At 40.9% G+C, this 20,553-nt stretch overlaps 1 protein-coding gene across 2 annotated transcripts; it reads right to left on the bottom strand.

Moving 5' to 3' along the window:
- Positions 1 to 3,599: 3,599 nt before the first annotated feature.
- LOC135511132 (protein lifeguard 3-like) lies at positions 3,600 to 17,762 on the bottom strand. 2 transcript variants are annotated; one of them, XM_064932703.1, is made up of 12 exons: positions 17,515 to 17,762; positions 13,531 to 13,917; positions 11,649 to 11,716; positions 11,500 to 11,564; positions 11,358 to 11,411; positions 11,186 to 11,236; positions 11,036 to 11,075; positions 9,629 to 9,666; positions 9,460 to 9,547; positions 9,279 to 9,374; positions 6,962 to 7,015; positions 3,600 to 6,713 (listed from the first exon to the last, which is right to left on the bottom strand). In XM_064932703.1, exons 2-12 carry the CDS (start codon positions 13,910 to 13,912, stop codon positions 6,564 to 6,566), a joined length of 1,086 nt encoding a protein of 361 aa, XP_064788775.1. In that variant the 5' UTR covers positions 13,913 to 13,917; positions 17,515 to 17,762; the 3' UTR covers positions 3,600 to 6,563. The 2 variants fall into 2 exon arrangements, with proteins under 2 accessions (XP_064788775.1, XP_064788782.1); XM_064932710.1 differs by having other exon boundaries at positions 13,531 to 13,913.
- Between the last annotated feature and the right edge of the window lie 2,791 nt (positions 17,763 to 20,553).

Raw genomic sequence — 20,553 nt, 5'->3', positions numbered from 1 at the left:
AAAGTTTATGACTTTGTGGCTGTGTTAACTAGTGGCGACGGCCTTTCCCCTGCAGCCTCAGAAACAAGATACACCCATCCTGCACCTGAAGCCAGACCATTAAGGATTAGACGGGCTGCTTCAGATTCTCTACCCTTTTCCATGGTGAGTGCACTTGCTCATTCCCCCTCACTAATATAAAAGGAATGGACTGATATGCAAATATGTTCCCCTTTGTGCTTTACATCTCCAGCAGAATAATACCATTTCTGAGTGCATGATATTCAGTTTTCCTGGCATATAGTACATTCTATGGATGGTATTCAGTGGTGGAAAAAGTACCCAATTGTCATAATTGATTAAAAGTACAGATACCTTAATAGAAAATGAATCAAGTAAAAGTGAGTCAACCAGTAAAGTACTGCTTGAGTAAAAGTCTAAATGTATTTGGTTTTAAATATACTTAAGTATCTGTAAAAGTGTAAATAATTTAATATTCCTTATATTAAGCAAACCAGCCGCCACAATTCTCTTCTTTTTTTTTTATTGACGGCTAGCCAGGTGCACACTCCAACACAGACATCATTTTTAATAATGTTTAATAATTCCGCCAGATCAGATGCAATAGGGAAGACCAGGAATGTTCTCTTGATAAGTCTGTGAATTTAACCAATTTCCTGTCCTGCTAAGCATTTAAAATGTAATGAGTACTTTAGGATGTCAGAAAAGACTGTAACATAACAAAATGTGGAAAAAGTCAAGGGATCTGAATACTTCCCGAATGTACTGTATCTGTATCCATTTATCATCATCAATAGCGTCTCACAGGTCTTCCTCACATTTTTTAAACATGTTTTGTGTCATCGGGAAAAGCCTCTATTGACCCTTGATAAAGTTTGGAAATCAACTAGAGAGGTCGTCAGACTGCCTTAGAATAGTTTACATCTTTGAAGTTTCTTGTTTGTCCAGCATTGACGGCACAGAGAGAAAAAAAAGTGTTTTCTTGGAAAAAGTTCTGCACTGTCACAGACTGATCTTCCCTGACACAGACTGATCTTCACTGTCACAGACTGATCTTCCCTGACACAGACTGATCTTCCCTGACACAGACTGATCTTCCCTGACACAGACTGATCTTCCCTGACACAGACTGATCTTCACTGACACAGACTGATCTTCCCTGACACAGACTGATCTTCCCTGACACAGACTGATCTTCCCTGACACAGACTGATCTTCCCTGTCACAGACTGATCTTCCCTGACACAGACTGATCTTCCCTGACACAGACTGATCTTCCCTGTTACAGACTGATCTTCCCTGACACAGACTGATCTTCCCTGACACAGACTGATCTTCCCTGACACAGACTGATCTTCCCTGACACAGACTGATCTTCCCTGACTGCCTGAACCTGATGAGAACCCTGTCACCATATGATCTTGCTCAGATGAGGCATGACAAAGAATTACCATGGTGTACATTAATATATTAGCAATGAATACCATCAATGGTTCAATAATTGAAATTACCATTAGTCCCAATCCCAGAATGTAGCCTACTGTCACGATCGTCGTAAGGAGCGGACCAAAATGCAGCGTGGTATGTGTTCATGATGATTTTTTAATTAAAGAAAGCACTGAGCAGCACTGAATACAAACTATACAAACCAATAAACGAATAACGACCGTGACGCTATAATGAGAACTATGCTGACACAAGCAACTACCATAAACAATCACCCACAAACAAACAGTGAAACCCAGGCTACCTAAGTATGATTCTCAATCAGAGACAACTAATGACACCTGCCTCTGATTGAGAACCATACGAGGCCAAACATAGAAATCCCAAAATCATAGAAAAACAAACATAGACTGTCCACCCCAACTCACGCCATGACCATACTAAATAATGACAAAACAAAGGAAATAAAGGTCAGAATGTGACACCTACCCATCAACTCAAGATGGAACTTTGCAGCCATTCACTGATTGTTATAATATACTTCAAAAATCATCTGAGCTTCGTAGTCTGGTCTAGCCTGGCTGTCTGACCCTGCAGGGACACCTGTCACCCTCTGATCCTGCTAAGACATGATGATTATAGTGTTGTGTACTGACTGTGCACCTTGACAGTGAAGCCTGTAGAGCTGTTTATACTGAGTCAGTGTGAAAAGTAGGACATTAGCTAGGGAAACTGACAGATTAATAATTTTACATTACTATACTGACTAATAAAACTAACATTGCACCAAAAACACGTCAGAATATCGATCTTCAATCGCTTGGTTGGTTTCATCATTTGATTCAGGTCTAATGTGATTGAGAAAAAATCATATCTAAAGTTCATGAGCTAGCTTGCTAACATTGACCAACTTTTGACAAGCTGCAGCTAATGATACATCATCAAATTACTTTTGTTTAAGCATGAAAAAACAAAGGCTACAAAACATTTCCATACACAAAGCTGTTTGACAGATAGTTAGAGGCTAGCTAGAGCTGATCTGGCTGTGATAGCTAACTAGCTGTTGGTACAGTAGTTCATTTACTTCAGTCGAGAGGGGTTGAAACATTAGCTAATGTAACATGTCAGTTACCACTAGCTCAGCACTGGGAATACATACAGCAGTTACCTTGCCAGCTAGATCAGTCAACTAAAGAGTAGCCAGTTTCTGCTCTGCTTGCTTTTACAACGCGGAGAAAAAGCACAACACAGACAGCAGCTGCTTCTGTTCGTCTCTCCCGTGCTGATCCTATAAGCCAGCCTTTCAGAAGCTTTGCCTTCACACAGCATGTCAGCACGCTCTGTAGCATCCATGCAGTCCAAAATCTTGCCTGTCCTAAATCCATCTGGCTGAAACCATAAAACCTCCTACCCGACGGCTCTGGGGCGTCTGCATGGTCCTAAAGCACCACGGTGCCCGTTTTGTATTACAGTGCAATTATTGAATGTGGGGGTGTCCCCAGTGAAAGTTGCGCCCCTGTTGCTAATACCTAACCTATCATCCAATACTTCCATACATAAAGGAATGTGTTGGGGGACGTTAGGATTCGATGCTATTAATCTCTTCCATGTGGTCCCTGTCATTTCCTGTTGAGCACGTCTCTGAACAGGAAGCACAGAACAGCCAACTGAAAAGAGACCAACTGATCAAATGAACAGTTAGTTTGAGAGACACCGATACTTGATTCAGTAATTATGTTCGCACCCACAAGAGTTTATTTTAATCAACTCTCCTCAGTCCATGATGAGCACGAGCTCAGCCTCAAGAAGTGATATCTGGCTGGATCACTATAGGGCCCAGTATTTCCTGACCAGACTGATGTATGTCACTGCTTCATTCAACAGATCCCATCTATCCAGATTTTCCAGACTTGTCTGGGGTCTTACCATTTTATGTGTTGATGAAATAGCTTGCCTATCTCTTTAAAAGTCCATGGTAGAATTATAGAGATATACAATTATGTTCTATTTCTATGTGTAGAATTCCCCAGTTAAAATATGCCCCACATGATGTGTACGTTCTGTATATAAAAAACAGTTGTGTCATCCTGGATATTTATAATCTTATCAAATGTGATTTGAACTGTTTTGACTTGCACACAGATTCAATTACACACGTGGCAATAAAATATTTTATTTGATATGAAAATCAATATAGATGTGTCCATATTTTTCTCATTAGCATGCTCCTATAGTCTTTGGCAACTGTCCTCCAAGCTAGCACCAAACATTCCATGGTAATCACATTCTAATTAGTAATCTCAGTGGAAGCAAGTTGGCACCAAAGGTTTCAGACATACATCTCAAAACGAGTCTAGAGATGCCCCTAAACTGTTATAGAATTAGCTCACCACACCCATCAACCACTATAAAATTGACCTTAGATCAGCACTTAGAGGCAGTCTACCTGCACTTCCCTCATTACTCAACTCAAGGGTGTTAGCTAAGTAAGTACACCCTTTGAGGCATGTTCCCTTTTAATTTAGCTCAACAATCAATCATTTAATCTCAATATAAAGTGGCTTCCTTTCTTCTCATCATGTAGAAAAGACCATCAATGTTAATGCTTTGATGTGTACATTTTGGACTGTTCTCAGCAGTCACAGTGGCGATGGTTCCAATCGTTTTTCCCATAGGGGATTTTAGAATCCATACGGGTTGTTTCATGTAGGCTTACCATGGTGTGATGTTTTGATAACCATGTAAATCTCTCTCGGACAAGGTGACTTTTATCAATATATTCATCTTTATTTACTCTCAGATTCGAAAATTCTAATTAGCATCAAAGCAGACCATGTAAAACTACAAATCGCTGTAAGTTCCTGCACGTCATCTCTAGCTGACACCTTTGCTAACAGGTATTGTGTCAATTGAAAAACGTTTACAGAATTGTCCATTTAAAGAAATGTAGCCAATTTATTCATTACAACATTTAGCTAACATTAGATAGTTAATCCAGAGATTCTTACCTTTGCCTTGAATTTGGCAGTTTCGTCCAGATCATCATGGCATTTGTAGTTCTTTATTATAGCCACAATAGCAGCTAATTGTCATTTCATTTTTTTTTTTGTGTGTGTGTGTGTGGGGGGGTAAATACAGGCGAATAAATAAATAAATAGACAAAAGTCACCTTGTCCTAAAGAGATTTACACAAAATGTCATGCCAGGGTAAGCCTACAAGAAACACAGCCCGTAGTAAGAATTTAAGTGTTTCTAAAATCCCCTGTGGGAAAAATGAACGGTGGAAAAATTATTGGAACCATTTCCTTGTTTGACCGCTAGGTTTCATGGGTATTATGACTCATACTGTGGTACTCTATAGCCACGGAAAGTAGGGGTGCTGCACCCCCTGAGGAATCCGAATGTAACAATAGAAATTCTCACCAAAGTAGTCCACTGTGCATTTACTAGTCCTGTATGAGCCGATATAGCAGGTCTGTAGCGCCACTACCCACCTGCCGGTGGAAAAAGCACTGCTCCACGACCCACAAACAGTTTCCTGCGGCTATGGTTCTCAGTGTTCTACTCTAATATTTGGGGTTGGCAGCAGTTTGCCATGTGATCAATTGGAATGTTCTGTTCTGAGGGTTCTAAACACACATTTGAGCCTGGTATGTTCAAACCAGTACATAACAATACAGCTAACAGAATTTCACAATACTATATTAGGTATACTCCTATATGTGTTAACAAGTACATCAGAAACAGACATTGCATTTACATAAAAGCATATCTTAAAGATGGCATCACTATGGCTGCGTTTAGACAGGCAGCCAATTCTGATCTTTTTTCCACTAATCAGATCTTTTTCAGAGCTGATCTGATTGGTCAACAATTAGTGAAAAGAATATTGGGCTGCCTGTCTAAACGCAGCCTAAGGTGACACTCGTTACCAAAAAGTGCATAAAAATCAAGCCAATCAGCACTGAGCTTTCGCTCATGACTACCCAATTACAAATGTAACAATCATAGAAAAGCATCAGACATACAGAGTAAAAAAAATAAAAAATCCTTCCTCTGTGTCTCAGAGGAATACTGATATTGGGGGGTGTATTTATTAGTGCAAACCATAGTTAAACATTTCGCATTGGAAAATGTTTTGCAACAAAAACAAGTTCCTAGTGAACAATTTCAGGAATATTCCTCCCCGTTTGGTTCCTGTTGCTTTTGTTTGCCTCCGTTTGGCTCCTAGTGAATACACCTCAGGGTTGCCTTCAGCAGGCACAAACCTACTGGACAAGTTCAGAAAGTATCTTACTGCTCCCAGCTCATAACACACATTTTTACTTTATGAACAAAAAATATCAAATTAAAAAAATCTTCATATAAAGATAGTTAGATTAAAGTTACAGCTTTGTATTCAGTGTGTCTATCCGTGGTGGAAAAAGTACCCAGTTGTCATACTTTGGTAAAAGTCAAGATCCTGTACCTTAATAGCAAATGACTCAAGTGAAAGTCACCCAGTAAAATACTACTTGATTAAAAGTGTAAAATGCACAAAGCATTTGTGTTTAGTGAGTCCGCCATATCAGAGGCAGTAGGGATGACCACGTGTTCTCTTTATAAGTGTGTGAATTGTAACATTTTCCTGTCCTGCTAAACATTCGAAATGTAACAAGTACTCTTATGTGTCAGGGAAAATGTACGGGAGTAAAACATATATTTTCATTAGGAGTGTAGCGGAGTAAAAGTGAATGTTGTCAAAAATAGAAATAGTAAAGTACAGATACAGATACCCAAAAAACTACTTAGGTAGTACTTCAAAGTATTTTTACTTAGTTATTTTACACTGGTGTCTATACTGATATATTACTACATATGTCTTTGCAAGCAGATGCATTTTAGCAGAAGAGTAGACTCCATGAAAATTGCTAAATATGTGTGTTAGCGAAGTCAAATCCATAGAATTAGAATTAGTAGAAAGAACGTTCCCATTCAAAACAACGTTCTGTGGTAGGTACACCAGTATTTCCATTCTACTCATTCTAATTCTATAGTGAGTGCAGTTGCACTCTGGTGAGCCGAGTCTGCCTGTCCCAGGGGGGGAGGGGATGGGAAGGAACGTTGTTTCCGGGGATTCATCTGTTGGCTGCACCAATAAGCTGCAGCAGGCACAGGAAGATCTGGACGATGTCGATGTAGATGGAGAGCGCTGCGAACACATACTCCTCTGGACTGATAGAGTTCTTCCCCTTGCCGATCAACAACTGTGTGTGGTACGCCAGAAACTACACACAGAAATACACCAGCAAGATATCAGAAAATATATGAGCAATATATCAGTAATGTACCAGCAATAAGTCAATACAGACAAGAAAACAGTACATAGATAACACTAGCAACACAACTACAAAATGTGTCCGAATAACATCACTACAAAGCACAATATATTATACATATATGTTGTAGGAAGAAACTCATTTATACAGTTAAAGTGGTTCTGTCTGTACTACATCTACTTGTGTATTGTACTCACCAGTGTGTAGACTATTGCGCCAACGGCCGCGTACACCATGTGAAGCCAAGGAATCTGGCCAGGAGGAGACAACACCATTAGAAAACACCGAACCATTACTGTAATACAATAGACATGGAAAACAAACAAGACTAGGTATGGCTAACGGTGTGTGTGTGTTAGTGATGCCTGGGTTATATCCGAGGGGCGGACAGGTTTAGGGTAATTAAATATTGTGTGGATGAAGGGCAAGGGGGGTGGCGGGCGGTTGAATAAATACAAAACAATACCTTTAAAAAAATCCATGACTGTATCATTCTTGTGCAATTTATTTCTATTGTCTACAATAAGGTTTTTCATTCATTATTTTAGGCTATCTGGCATTAGTGCATAAGCCTAAGCTTTAGGGTCCAAATGTATGTGCCTACACGCTAATCACCAAATGTATGTGCCTACACGCTAATCACCAAATGTATGTGCCGACACGCTAATCACCAAATGTATGTGCCTACACGCTAATCACCAAATGTATGTGCCTACACGCTAATCACCAAATGTATGTGCCTACACGCTAATCACCAAATATATGTGCCTACACGCTAATCACCAAATGTATGTGCCTACATGCTAATCACCAAATGTATGTGCCTACACGCTAATCACCAAATGTATGTGCCTACACGCTAATCACCAAATATATGTGCCGACACGCTAATCACCAAATGTATGTGCCGACACGCTAATCACCAAATGTATGTGCCAACACGCTAATCACCAAATGTATGTGCCTACACGCTAATCACCAAATATATGTGCCTACACGTTAATCACCAAATATATGTGCCGACACGCTAATCACCAAATATATGTGCCAACACGCTAATCACCAAATATATGTGCCGACACGCTAATCACCAAATGCTTTTGGGAACGGGCACAAAAAGTTCATGTCAATCCACGGAGGCAAAAAGTACAATGCAAGTTTAATTCAATAAGAGAAAAGCTGCAAAAGGACCGTAGAAAATAAAGAAAAGGGAGAGCCAGAAAAGTCATATTTGGGAAAGATTTGAAGTTACTTGCCACTTCAACAAATACTTCCCAAACATTACTTTTCTATGTAATATGTGATGATTCTGAGGTGCTACACAAATCACAAAACGGGGACTTCAAACAGGTCTATGGCACGTCAAGGGAACTGTAGTCCACTGTTCAGATGGGTTAAATGGAAACTGAAATTAGGACACTGACTGTAGGTCTATAACCTCTCACAGTCTTGCAGTAAAATTATACACCAAACTGGCCAGATCTCCATTGAAAAATAAACTCTGGGTCTCAATGGGCTTTTCCTGGTTAAATAAAGGTCAAATAAAAAAAACTGTAGGCAACATTTTGACTTGGGAACAGGAGAAGAAATATGATTTCTTTCTTTCAGCATCTTGAGAGAATGTGAATGCTCAGTTAGATATCATCTGTAGAGTTGCTGTCTTTATCAGCATCATAAAAGCTGATAGTATTTCAAACACACAAAATTTGCATCCAAGCCAAACTGAAAACTTAAGAAACATGTTGGTTCGTTTTCACAGCTTTCTATTTCCTTACATTGGTCAAACTGAAATTTTGCACAGAAAATCATTTTGTTATAGCATTTAATCCCAGTTCCTAAACGTCTTTGCTCCGTGAAAGATGATAAAAGAGAAAACTTGACCTATGTCAACTACATTGAAGCATTCATTCGATCGATTAATGATATTATTCTGTTGAGCAAGGGTTTACTTGTTCAAGGGCAACATATGACAAAAGAGAAGCGGCATGTATCAAATTATAGACAAGTTGACTAACAAATAGCCTTCCAAAGTGTTTTTAATTATAAGCAGAAACATATCTAAAATCAGGCAAAAAAAATGATCCTTTATACCCCCGTCAAAAAATCGTCCTGCCGTCCTTGACTCTAGCCTATAGCGCCGGCTCTATATTTTGGGGCGGCAGGTAGCCTAATGGTTAGAGTGTTGGGCCAGCAACCGAAAGGTTGGTGGATAGAATCCCCGAGCTGACAAGGTAAAAATCTGTCGTTATGCCCCTGAACAAGGCAGTTAACCCACTGTTCCTAGGCCATCATTGTAAATAAGAATTTGTTCTTAACTGACTTGCCTGGTTAAACACAGAAAAAGTATTTGCAGTGTGGGCCCGAGAATTCTAACTTCATCACATATAGTCTGTAGGTTGTGGATGGGTTATGAGCAATTGCGGGCGGGTGCGGGTGAACAAACAGCTGACCCGCGCACAACTAGCGTGTGAGTGTTCGTGTCTGTGTGCGCGCGTGCGTAATATGCCAACTCACATATTTGAAAGAGAGCACAATGGCTGTGATGATGCCTGCCACCATGACAACGATCCCCAGGACACAGAATAGGCCTGGGCATGAGGTGAGGTCCACCTGAAGAGATACATTATGAAGTTTCAAACACTTGCACACACACACACACACACACACACACACACACACGTCAGGTGTCTCTTACCTTGGTCTGGAAGCAGAAGACAGTGGTGATGATACACACAATAACGGTGATGCCCAGAGCCAGAAACACTGCCTTAGTATCATAGTAACTACAGAGCAGAGACACACAGACAGACAGACATTACTACCACGCTCAGGTGTGTGTGTGTTTGTGTGTGTCTCTCTCTCACCTGGATATGGTGCCCGTCATGTAGGACATGGCCAGTGTCTGTAGAACAGAGAATACACAGATCAATATAGACCACTGCAGGCCAGCACCAACCAATAAAGTTCATCATAGAGCAGTATGACAGACTAGTGCAGAGGTTAAAAAAAGAGGTCACGCCTGTGCAGTCACTTTCCCCACAGTCCTGTTAGAGTGATTTCTCCCCTTCTCAGCTGTCTATCACAGCTTCCTGGTTTCCACCAATCAGTGTGCCCGAATGGACATTTCGACTCTGACCCCTCCCACTCCAGGTCAGTGTTTTCAACTTGTAAGATGAAGACGCAAGTTGTGTTTTGTGCGTGCATCCAAGAAGTGAGTTGTGGGGTTTATTGTCAGGAGGGTTAATGATACGTTATGATGATTGACTGCAAGCAATTACATTTAGGCCTAATTACCTTGTTACATCTGTAACTGTAGCTGTATAGTACTGCTGCAGCTTATGTACAGTTTATTTCAGATACTCCATGTGCATGTCATTTACAAGTGTCTGTATTGGGTTTAATGCATGAGTGTTGCGCAGTAGACGTTATTGTCTCAAGATGGTTAATTCCTATAGCCTGTATGCACACTTTACCGCTGCGCTTTTATAGTTTGCGCTACTGTTAAGGCAAGAGATTCTAGAGGTTTCAGAGATTATCGTCAGCGCTCCCGTACAAGCAGTAAGATTTTGTACCGGACACAGATCAGATCTCCACTAGTCCAGAGGGGGCCATAAATCTTGCCTGCCTAAGTAATTCATTCTCGCTCTCTCTCCTGCAAGATGTTTAAACATACACTGCTGTTAATATGTGCTGTTATGTGAATATCCCTGTATAGATGCTATGCCATTCTTTCCTGTGTAGATATTCCTATTGCATAGCTTACAACATTTTATGTTTAAGCAATAAGGCACTATGGCCAATAGATCACAGCTAAAGGCAGTTCTTAGGCATGATGCAACAAGGAGTTCCTGGATACAGCTCTTAGCCGTGGTATATTGGCCATATACCACTAACACCCGAGGTGCCTTATTGCTATTATAAACTGGTTACCAATGTAATTAAAAGAGTAAAAAGAAATGTTCTGTCATACCTGTGGTCTACGGCTTTCAGCATTCAGAGCTCGAACAACCCAGTTTATAATTGTTCTTACATTTCAGGTAAATCACTGAAAAGTCTGTGTGTTCATACTATGTGTGTTGGTGACAAAGATAAATACAACTCTACGTATGGACACATCTGCCTTGTTCTTGCTGGACAGCCTGTAGTGAGTCAGAACCTTAACAATCAGCATTAAGTAGTAGCAAGTGAGGGCATTCACAGCCGACTGCTCTGACGAGCTCCAACCAGACATTTTTTCAACAGATCTGTACAGACTGGTAATAGTTACTTACAAAGATGGCCAGCAGGATGAAATTCCATGGGAATTTCCTCCTAAAGACAGGGGAGTGGCCACATTAGGACAGCACTTCAATACAATAAAACATTGTTGTCAACTATATTGTCATCATTTTCCAAAGGAATTCTTTAAGAAAGAGACTCACCTGGGTCCTTTACAGCAGACCAGCACAATGTGAGTGACGAAATACACAGCGCTGCAAAGACATAGGTCAACACAGCTGTCAATCAAACACGACATGCAGAACATAGGCCAGTACAGCTGTCAATCCAACAGTACTGTAAAACCATAGGTCAGTAGTAAGGGATAGTACTTACAATGATGCCCAGTAGACAGCTGGGTTTGCGATCACAAACTTCTTGACAGAGTCACTGCAAAGAGAAACTCAGTTATACAAACACACATTTGTGCAGGAACACAAAACCACTAATACACAGTCATAGTAACACACACACTCACACAAATGTGAAGACGGACACAATTGCGACAGTGACGAGTAGCTGAGAAGCCAGGATCATATACACCTAAGAGAAAAATGGAGAGTATATTATACACGTCTTGTGTGTTTGTGTGTTAACTGTGTGTGTGCGTGCGCGCTATGTTCTCACCTTTCGTATGAAGGTGTGTCGCACTTTCAGACTGTCAAAGCTGCCTGCCGCAAACCCCTCTCCATCGCCTGTGACATCAGCAGAGATATCATTAGAGTCATATGTCACTTCACATCAGAACACATGCCTGGTAATCAACTACTAAAGTAGAACCTATAGTATCAAGTACAGTGCCTTGCGAAAGTATTCGGCCCCCTTGAACTTTGCGACCTTTTGCCACATTTCAGGCTTCAAACATAAAGATATAAAACTGTATTTTTTTGTGAAGAATCAACAACAAGTGGGACACAATCATGAAGTGGAACGACATTTATTGGATATTTCAAACTTTTTTAACAAATCAAAAACTGAAAAATTGGGCGTGCAAAATTATTCAGCCCCCTTAAGTTAATACTTTGTAGCACCACCTTTTGCTGCGATTACAGCTGTAAGTCGCTTGGGGTATGTCTCTATCAGTTTTGCACATCGATAGACTGAAATCATTTCCCATTCCTCCTTGCAAAACAGCTCGAGCTCAGTGAGGTTGGATGGAGAGCATTTGTGAACAGCAGTTTTCAGTTCTTTCCACAGATTCTCGATTGGATTCAGGTCTGGACTTTGACTTGGCCATTCTAACACCTGGATATGTTTATTTTTGAACCATTCCATTGTAGATTTTGCTTTATGTTTTGGATCATTGTCTTGTTGGAAGACAAATCTCCGTCCCAGTCTCAGGTCTTTTGCAGACTCCATCAGGTTTTCTTCCAGAATGGTCCTGTATTTGGCTCCATCCATCTTCCCATCAATTTTAACCATCTTCCCTGTCCCTGCTGAAGAAAAGCAGGCCCAAACCATGATGCTGCCACCACCATGTTTGACAGTGGGTATGGTGTGTTCAGGGCGATGAGCTGTGTTGCTTTTACGCCAAACATAACGTTTTGCATTGTTGCCAAAAAGTTCAATTTTGGTTTCATCTGACCAGAGCACCTTCTTCCACATGTTTGGTGTGTCTCCCAGGTGGCTTGTGGCAAACTTTAAACAACACTTTTTATGGATATCTTTAAGAAATGGCTTTCTTCTTGCCACTCTTCCATAAAGGCCAGATTTGTGCAATATACGACTGATTGTTGTCCTATGGACAGAGTCTCCCACCTCAGCTGTAGATCTCTGCAGTTCATCCAGAGTGTTCATGGGCCTCTTGGCTGCATCTCTGATCAGTCTTCTCCTTGTATGAGCTGAAAGTTTAGAGGGACGGCCAGGTCTTGGTAGATTTGCAGTGGTCTGATACTCCTTCCATTTCAATAGTATCGCTTGCACAGTGCTCCTTGGGATGTTTAAAGCTTGGGAAATCTTTTTGTATCCAAATCCGGCTTTAAACTTCTTCATCTCGGACCTGCCTGGTGTGTTCCTTGTTCTTCATGATGCTCTCTGCGCTTTTAACAGACCTCTGAGACTATCACAGTGCAGGTGCATTTATACGGAGACTTGATTACACACAGGTGGATTGTATTTATCATCATTAGTCATTTAGGTCAACATTGGATCATTCAGAGATCCTCACTGAACTTCTGGAGAGAGTTTGCTGCACTGAAAATAAAGGGGCTGAATAATTTTGCACGCCCAATTTTTCCGTTTTTGATTTGTTAAAAAAGTTTGAAATATCCAATAAATGTCATTCCACTTCATGATTGTGTCCCACTTATTGTTGATTCTTCACAAAAAAATACAGTTTTATATCTTTATGTTTGAAGCCTGAAATGTGGCAAAAGGCATCAAAGTTCAAGGGGTCCGAATACTTTCGCAAGGCACTGTATGTATTTTAACTGTGTGAAGGAGCTTATTCAGTAGTAACAGAACACTTCAGAGTAAGCCGCAGACAGGTGAGAGGAGGGTTCAGGCTTACCGCTCAGTGCACTGCTAGGCATCATAGGGGGGATTATAGGGGGTATGGGTGGCATCATAGGCTGGTTGTTGTACCCTGGACCCCCGGGGTGAGGCTGGCCTGGGTAGGGCCCAGCAGGGTACCCGGCAGGCTGGCCGGGGTAGGGCCCAGCAGGGTACCCGGCAGGCTGGCCGGGGTAGGGCCCAGCAGGGTACCCGGCAGGCTGGCCGGGGTATGGAGGTCCATGGGGACCAGAGGGGTAGAAGGACGAGGGCTGGCCTGATGGGGGACCTCCATTGGCAGGGAAGCCATAGGCAGGGGGAGGGGGGTAGTTACCACCTTGGGGGCCATAGAGGGGGGAATGAGAGTCATCGTAACCTAGGGGGAAGTCAGACCGAGACATACTGTCTGAGAGAGAGAGAGAGAGACAGAGAGAGAGGATGAGAAAAGAGAGGATGAGTAAAGAGAGAGAGAGAATGAGAAAAGAGAGAGAGGATGAGAAAAGAGAGAGAGAGGAGGGGAGGAGGGAGAGAGGGAGGGAGAGCGAGAAGTAGTTATGGCCCATTCTACCCACCCGAAACAGTTAAGAACAGTATGTGAATATTAATTTTGATCTTTGGCAAGTTTTTTGGGGCTGCTTGTGCACACAAAAAATTCTCGTGGTCAGCCGAAGTTCGGAACACGAAGTCGACGCCCCTTCGTCAGTCATTCGTCAACAGTAGAGATTCTTCAATTAAGTGTTTGTTGTCATTCAACGATAGTTGACTCGTTTTCATGCAAATGTTTTAATTTGAGAAATACGGCGCTAAACAACTTAGATGTCAAATTGCACGACTAAGATCTCCTCGGCAAAAATATCAAAATGAATGACAGATTTATTGAGTTATGATAAATTAATTCAGAAAAATGTGTGGAAGTATTACTGGCTACAGCGTCTCAGGATGGACAAACAGTCCTATAGCCGCTTTTTCTCGTTTTTCAAGCGAAGATCTCTATTAAGGGCACACTATTTTGCTCCTGTAGTCAAGGGCTCTTAGGGGTTTATATTAGTTGTATCTCTAGAGGCAGATTAAGTTGAAGTGGAGTGTTTCCATGTTTCTGCTTACAGTACAAGTCAAAAGTTTGTACACACCTACTCATTCAAGGGTTTTTCTTCATTATTACTATTTTCTACATTGTAGAATAATAGTGAAGACATCAAAACTATGAAATAACACATGGAATCATGTAGTAACCAAAAAAGTGTTACACAAATCAAAATATATTTCATATTTGAGATTCTTCAAAGTAGCCACCCTTTGCCTTGATTAAAGTTTTGTACACTCTTGACATTCTCTCAACCAGCTTCATGAGGTAGTCATCTGGAAAGCAATTCAATTAACTGGTGTGTCTTGTTAAAAGGTCATTTGTGGAATTTATTTTCTTCTTAATGCGTTTGAGCCAATCAGCTGTGTTGTGACAAGGTAGGGGTGGTATACAGAAGATAGCCCTATTTGGTAAAAGACCAAGTCCATATTATGGCAAGTACAGCTTAAATAAGCAAAGAGAAACAACAGTCCATCATTAATTTAAGACATGAAGGTCAGTCAGAATGGAAAATTTGAAGAAGATTAAAAGTTTATTCAAGTGCAGTCGCAAAAACCATCAAGTGCTATGATGAAACTGGCTCTCATGAGGAACGCCACAGGAAAGGAAGACCCAGGGTTACCTTTGCTGCAAAGGATAAGTTCATTAGATTTACCAGCCTCGGAAATTGCAGCCCAAAGAAATGCTTTACAGAGTTCAAGTAACAGACACATCTCAACATCAACTGTTCTGAGGAGACTGTGTGGATCAGGCCTTCATGGTCAAATTGCTGCAAAGAAACCTCTTCTAAAGGACACCAATAATAAGAGACTTGCTTGGGCCAAGAAACACGAGCAATGGACATTAGACCAGTGGAAATCTGTCCCTTGGTCTGATGAATCCAAATTTTACATTTTTGGGTCCAATCGCGTGTCTTTGTGAGAGGCAGAGGTGAACGGATGATATCCGCATGTGTGGTTCCCACCGTGAAGCATGGAGAAGGTGTGGTGGTGCTTTTCTGATGACACTGTCAGTGATTTATTTAGAATTCAAGGCAAACTTAACCAGCATGGCTACAAAAGCATTCTGCAGCGATACGCCATCCAATCTGGTTTGTGCTTAGTGGGACTCTCATTTGTTTTTAAACAGGACAATTACCCAAAACCCACCTCCAGGCTGTGTAAGGGCTATTTGACCAAGAAGGAGAGTGATGGAGTGCTGCATCAGATGACCTGGCCTCTGCAATCCCCCAACCTCAACCCAATTGAGATGGTTTGGGATGAGTTGGACCGCAGAGTGAAGGAAAAGCAGCCAACGAGTGCTTAGCATATGTGGAAACTCCTTCAAGACTGTTGGAAAAGCATTCCAGGTGAAGCTTTCATCAAGGCAAAGGGTGGATACTTTGAAGAATATAAAATATATTTAGATTTGTTTAACACTTTTTTGGTTAATACATGATGCCAAATGTGTTATTGCATAGTTTTGATGTCTTCACTATTATTCTACAATGTAGAAAATAGTCAAAATAAAGAAAAACCCTTTAATGAGTAGGTGTTTAAAAACTTTGGACTGGTACTATCTATCTGTGCTTCACACACACACGGCAGCACAACCACACATCACAACCGTGCTCCTGACAGACATGTTAATTTCTAATAACCACGATCACATACACTGAACACTACAGAGCTTAACGACAGAGAAAGAGAGAGTTTAGAGAGTAGAGTTTATATAGACAATTTAACTTGGGAGTGATCATTATGGGAGTTATTTTGCTCCTTTGCACATCCATTATTTCTCTCTACTTTGCACATTCTTCCACTGCCAATCTACCATTCCAGTGTTTTATTTGCTATATTGTATTTACTTTGCCACCATGGCCTTTTTTTGTTGCCTTTACCTCCCTTATCTCACCTCATTTGCTCACATTGTATACAGACTTATTTTTCTACTGTATTATTGACTGTATGTTTGTTTTACTCCATGTGTAACTATGTGTTGTTGTATGTGTGGAACTGCTTTGCTTTATCTTGGCCAGGTCGCAATTGTACATGAGAACTTTTTTTGAACTTGCCTACCTGGTTAAATAAAGGTGAAATAAATACAAATAAAAAATAATGGCCTATTTATTGCCTTAACTCCCTTAACTTACCTAATTTGCACTCACTGTATATATACTTTTTGTTTTCTTTTGTTCTACTGTTTATTGACTATGTTTTGTTGTTGTATGTGTAGAATTGCTATGCTTTATCTTGGCCAGGTCGCAGTTGCAAATGAGAGAATGTTCTGAACTGGCCTACCTGGTTAAATAATGGTAAAATTAAAATAAATAAAAAACAGGGATAGTTTGGGTGTCGGCCTCCACCTTACAACATGCCATTACATCACATCTCCAGTACTAAGCAACGGTGAAAAAATATCAGCTGGAAAAAATGCTTCAGCTGCTTGCCGCCCATAAAACAGTCCCTGCGTGTGTGTTGGGTGTGTAGGAACACACAGGCTTATGACTAAGCACTGTGTAACTTCTTCAGCCGTAAGTCATGGGAGAGTTTGAAGTGAGAATTTGGTTGTGTAACATTAACTGGTTGGGTAGGTGTCTAACCCAAGTAGTCTGCACGATTCAATACCGCTTTAGCCCACTGACCTAAGGCCCGTGTCCGTACAACCCTACCAAAGTATCCATGTTTGGCCATAGCCAACACACGCAAACACACACACGCGTGTTTAAGTTAAATCCCAGGCAAAAGTTAGAATGGCCAACTCCCCTCGCTCAATGGTGGTTTATACAACCGCCTCACCAGGTAACGTGTACAATAGGCCTATTCAGGTGTAACCCAAGGACTACCAACTTCAGCTCATAGTCAATTCATATGCTTTTTTCTTTAAAACGATCACCGTGAGTGTATAGTGTGCCGGAAGTATAAAAATAGTTTGACTCACCACGCAATGAATCCAGGAAAAACAAGAACGCAAACAATGACAACAAGACAAAAAAACGATAAATGCGACCAGTCTTATAACACGGCTATAACCACCCAATCTCTAAACGACAGATGAACTAATTATTGAAGTTTGAAACTCTAATTCCGTCGAGTTTTGAAACTGTTAGCTTCTCTCTCTCTCTCTCTCTCTCTCTCTATGGTCCCTTTTCTCTCTTTCTGACCCCTCCTTGTTTCCTCCCGCAGCAGGCAGACAGATGTTAGCTCGAGCCGTAGAACATTTCCTGGAATTTTAGAAGAGTTGTTACTTGTTAGTGAGTGGAGTCAATGGAACTCATGGAGGTAAAATAAAGACATAAGTGTGCTACCATGTAAAGTAATATGTGTACATGTAAAATATGAGTTGCACCTGTATAATCAGCTTTATAGTCCCACAAAATATTTTCTAACGTGTCATTTATTTTTAGAATAAATGCAACCACGTAACGTGATGTGTGAATAAATGCAACACTTGCAAACATGTAACTTGATATGTTATTAAACTAAACAAGATTTTCAAGCGGGCAACTCAATTTAAAAATGAATGCAAATCCTTTACCATAGAACAAAGACAGATATTTCACTGTGACGCATCTGGTTGAATAGCAATGGGAGAAGATGGAGCGAGATGGATTTTGTCAGAAATTCTGCAAAATGTCCCATCAAATCATTAAGATCTCAATACAGTTTTCTGTATGCAAATCTAGAATCCGTTATTAACAGAATGGATTTCCTTTTGTAGACTTTACCCTTTGCCAAAGTTTCTAAAAATTGCATTATTGGCGAATTGAGTTATTGCAGACCCGCAATTCACATAGTAGGCGTTCCCTAACGGAAATATGCAAATAAATGCTAGAACGCGTCAATAGGCTCTCGCTAGCTGGTGCTTGGCTCTGCCCACTTCCTTGCTTGTTTTGCCCACTACGATTAATTTGTTCCCATTGGAAACGACAGGCTGTGGTCACAGCCGCTGGAAATAGGGGTGCTGAGGGTGTTGCAGCACCCCCTGAAAAATAGGAATTTAAAAAATGATACATATATACATTGACTTTCTTAGTTAACAAGCTGAGATCTCGGCTAACGTTAGTTAGCTTGCTAATAATGTTTTGAGGAAAACAGATTAGCTACCTGTAGAATCAAGACAAGAGAGGATGGGGAAGAAGATTAGATGTGCAGTTGCTTCATCTGGCTGATGCAATGCCCAGACGAGATGAGCACTAACTGCTAATGTTACAGAGACAAAACATTCAGATATCTCAGATCCTATCTTGATGAGCTAGCTAGCTGTCAATGATGAACTAATGCAGTGATATTCCTTTTATTGACTTGCTATATGAGCTGCTTTTTGTGAAAATATCTGTATGATATAGCTAGCTAGTTGTTCTAGTGCCGCTCTGAAATTGCTCATCAATATATTTATATATTCTTATTCCCTTCCTTTACTTAGATTTGTGTGTATTAGGTATTTGTTGTGAAATTGTTAGATATTACTTGTTAAATATTGCTCCTCTGTCGGAACTAGAAGCACAAGCATTTTGCTACCCTCGCAATAACATCTGCTAAACATGTGTATGTGACCAATACAATTTGATTTGATTTAGTGTCCGTTAAATGTTACAGCCACAACATCATGACCATATAGTCATGCATCTGCAGAACAGCGAGGAGGACAAAAGTCTGCTTTGGGTGAGCTAGCTAGAACAACAATTAGCTAGCTATAATATCAGACATTTTCAGGAAAATAATGGATAAAGCTAGCTATCTGTAGTAACATTATTACTTGAAACCATCACACGCACATTATCTGGATCTGTGTTACATTCCATTTTTAAAATTGATGACCTACAATTACGATTATCCTACCAACGGGACAATAAGAGTTGTAATATCTTGTGTTTCACCTAGTCGTGGCTGAACAACGACACAAATAAGATAGAGCTGGAGGGATATTCAATGCACTGGCAGAACAGAAGCTAGCGTCTGGTAAGACGAGGGGTGGGGGTGTGTGCCTTTTTGTCAATAACAGCTGGTGCGCGTTGTCTAATATTAAAGAAGTATTGAGGTATTACTCACCTAAGGTAGAGTACCTTATGATAAGCTGTAGACCACACTATCTACCAAGAGAGTTCTCACCTATATTATTCGAAGCCGTCTATTTACAACCACAGGCCAACCTGGCACTGACAACAACCACTACGTGGGGGCAGGTAGCCTAGTGATTAGAGCATTGGACTAGTATCCGAAAGGTTGCAAGATCAAATCCCTGAGCCGACAAGGTAAAAATCTGTTGTTCTGCACCTGAACAAGGCAGTTAACCCACTCTTCCTAGGCTGTTTTTGAAAATAAGAATTTGTTCTTAACTGACTTGCCTAGTTCTATAAGGCCATAAGGAAATGCTCATCCAGAAGTGGCGCATCTAGTCTCTGGGGACTTTAATGCAGGCAAACTTAGATATTTTTTTTACCAGCATGTCACGTGCAACCAGAGGAAAATAAACTCTAGACCACATTTACTCCACACACAGAAATGCATACAAAGCTCTCCCTCGCCCTCCATTTGGCAAATCTGACCATAATTCTCTTTTCCTAATTCCTGCTTACAAGCAAAAATTAAAACAGGAAGTACCAGTGACTCGCTCAATACAGAAGTGGTCGGATGATGTGGATGCTACGCTACAGGACTGTTTTGCTAGCACAGACTGGAATATGTTCCGGGATTCATCCAATTGCATTGAGGAGTATACCACCTCAGTCATCGGCTTCATCAGTAAGTGCATCGACGACGCCGTCTCCACAGTAACCGTACGAACATATCCCAACCAGAAGCCATGGATTACAGGCAACATCCGCATCGAGCTAAAGGCTAGAGCTGCCGCTTTGAAGGAGCGGGACACAAATCCGGACGCCTATAAGTAATCCCGCTATGCCCTTAGACGAACCATCAACCAGGCAAAGGATTACAATTGAATCCTACTACACCGGCTCTGACGCTCGTCGGATGT

The sequence above is a fragment of the Oncorhynchus masou genome, chromosome 3 (genome assembly GCF_036934945.1).
Source record: "Oncorhynchus masou masou isolate Uvic2021 chromosome 3, UVic_Omas_1.1, whole genome shotgun sequence".
NCBI lineage: Eukaryota > Metazoa > Chordata > Actinopteri > Salmoniformes > Salmonidae > Oncorhynchus > Oncorhynchus masou.
This window is presented reverse-complemented; position numbering and strand designations above follow the sequence as displayed.

What these genes read in the sequence shown, in the direction of transcription:
- LOC135511132 (XM_064932703.1), bottom strand. Translation starts at nt 13,912, where the DNA reads ATGTCTCGGTCTGACTTCCCCCTAGGTTACGATGACTCTCATTCCCCC. An exon ending in GCCTAGCAGTGCACTGAGCG is followed by an intron (nt 11,717 to 13,530) that starts GTAAGCCTGAAC and finishes CTGATGTCACAG; the next exon opens with GCGATGGAGAGGGGTTTGCG. An exon ending in GACACACCTTCATACGAAAG is followed by an intron (nt 11,565 to 11,648) that starts GTGAGAACATAG and finishes TTTTTCTCTTAG; the next exon opens with GTGTATATGATCCTGGCTTC.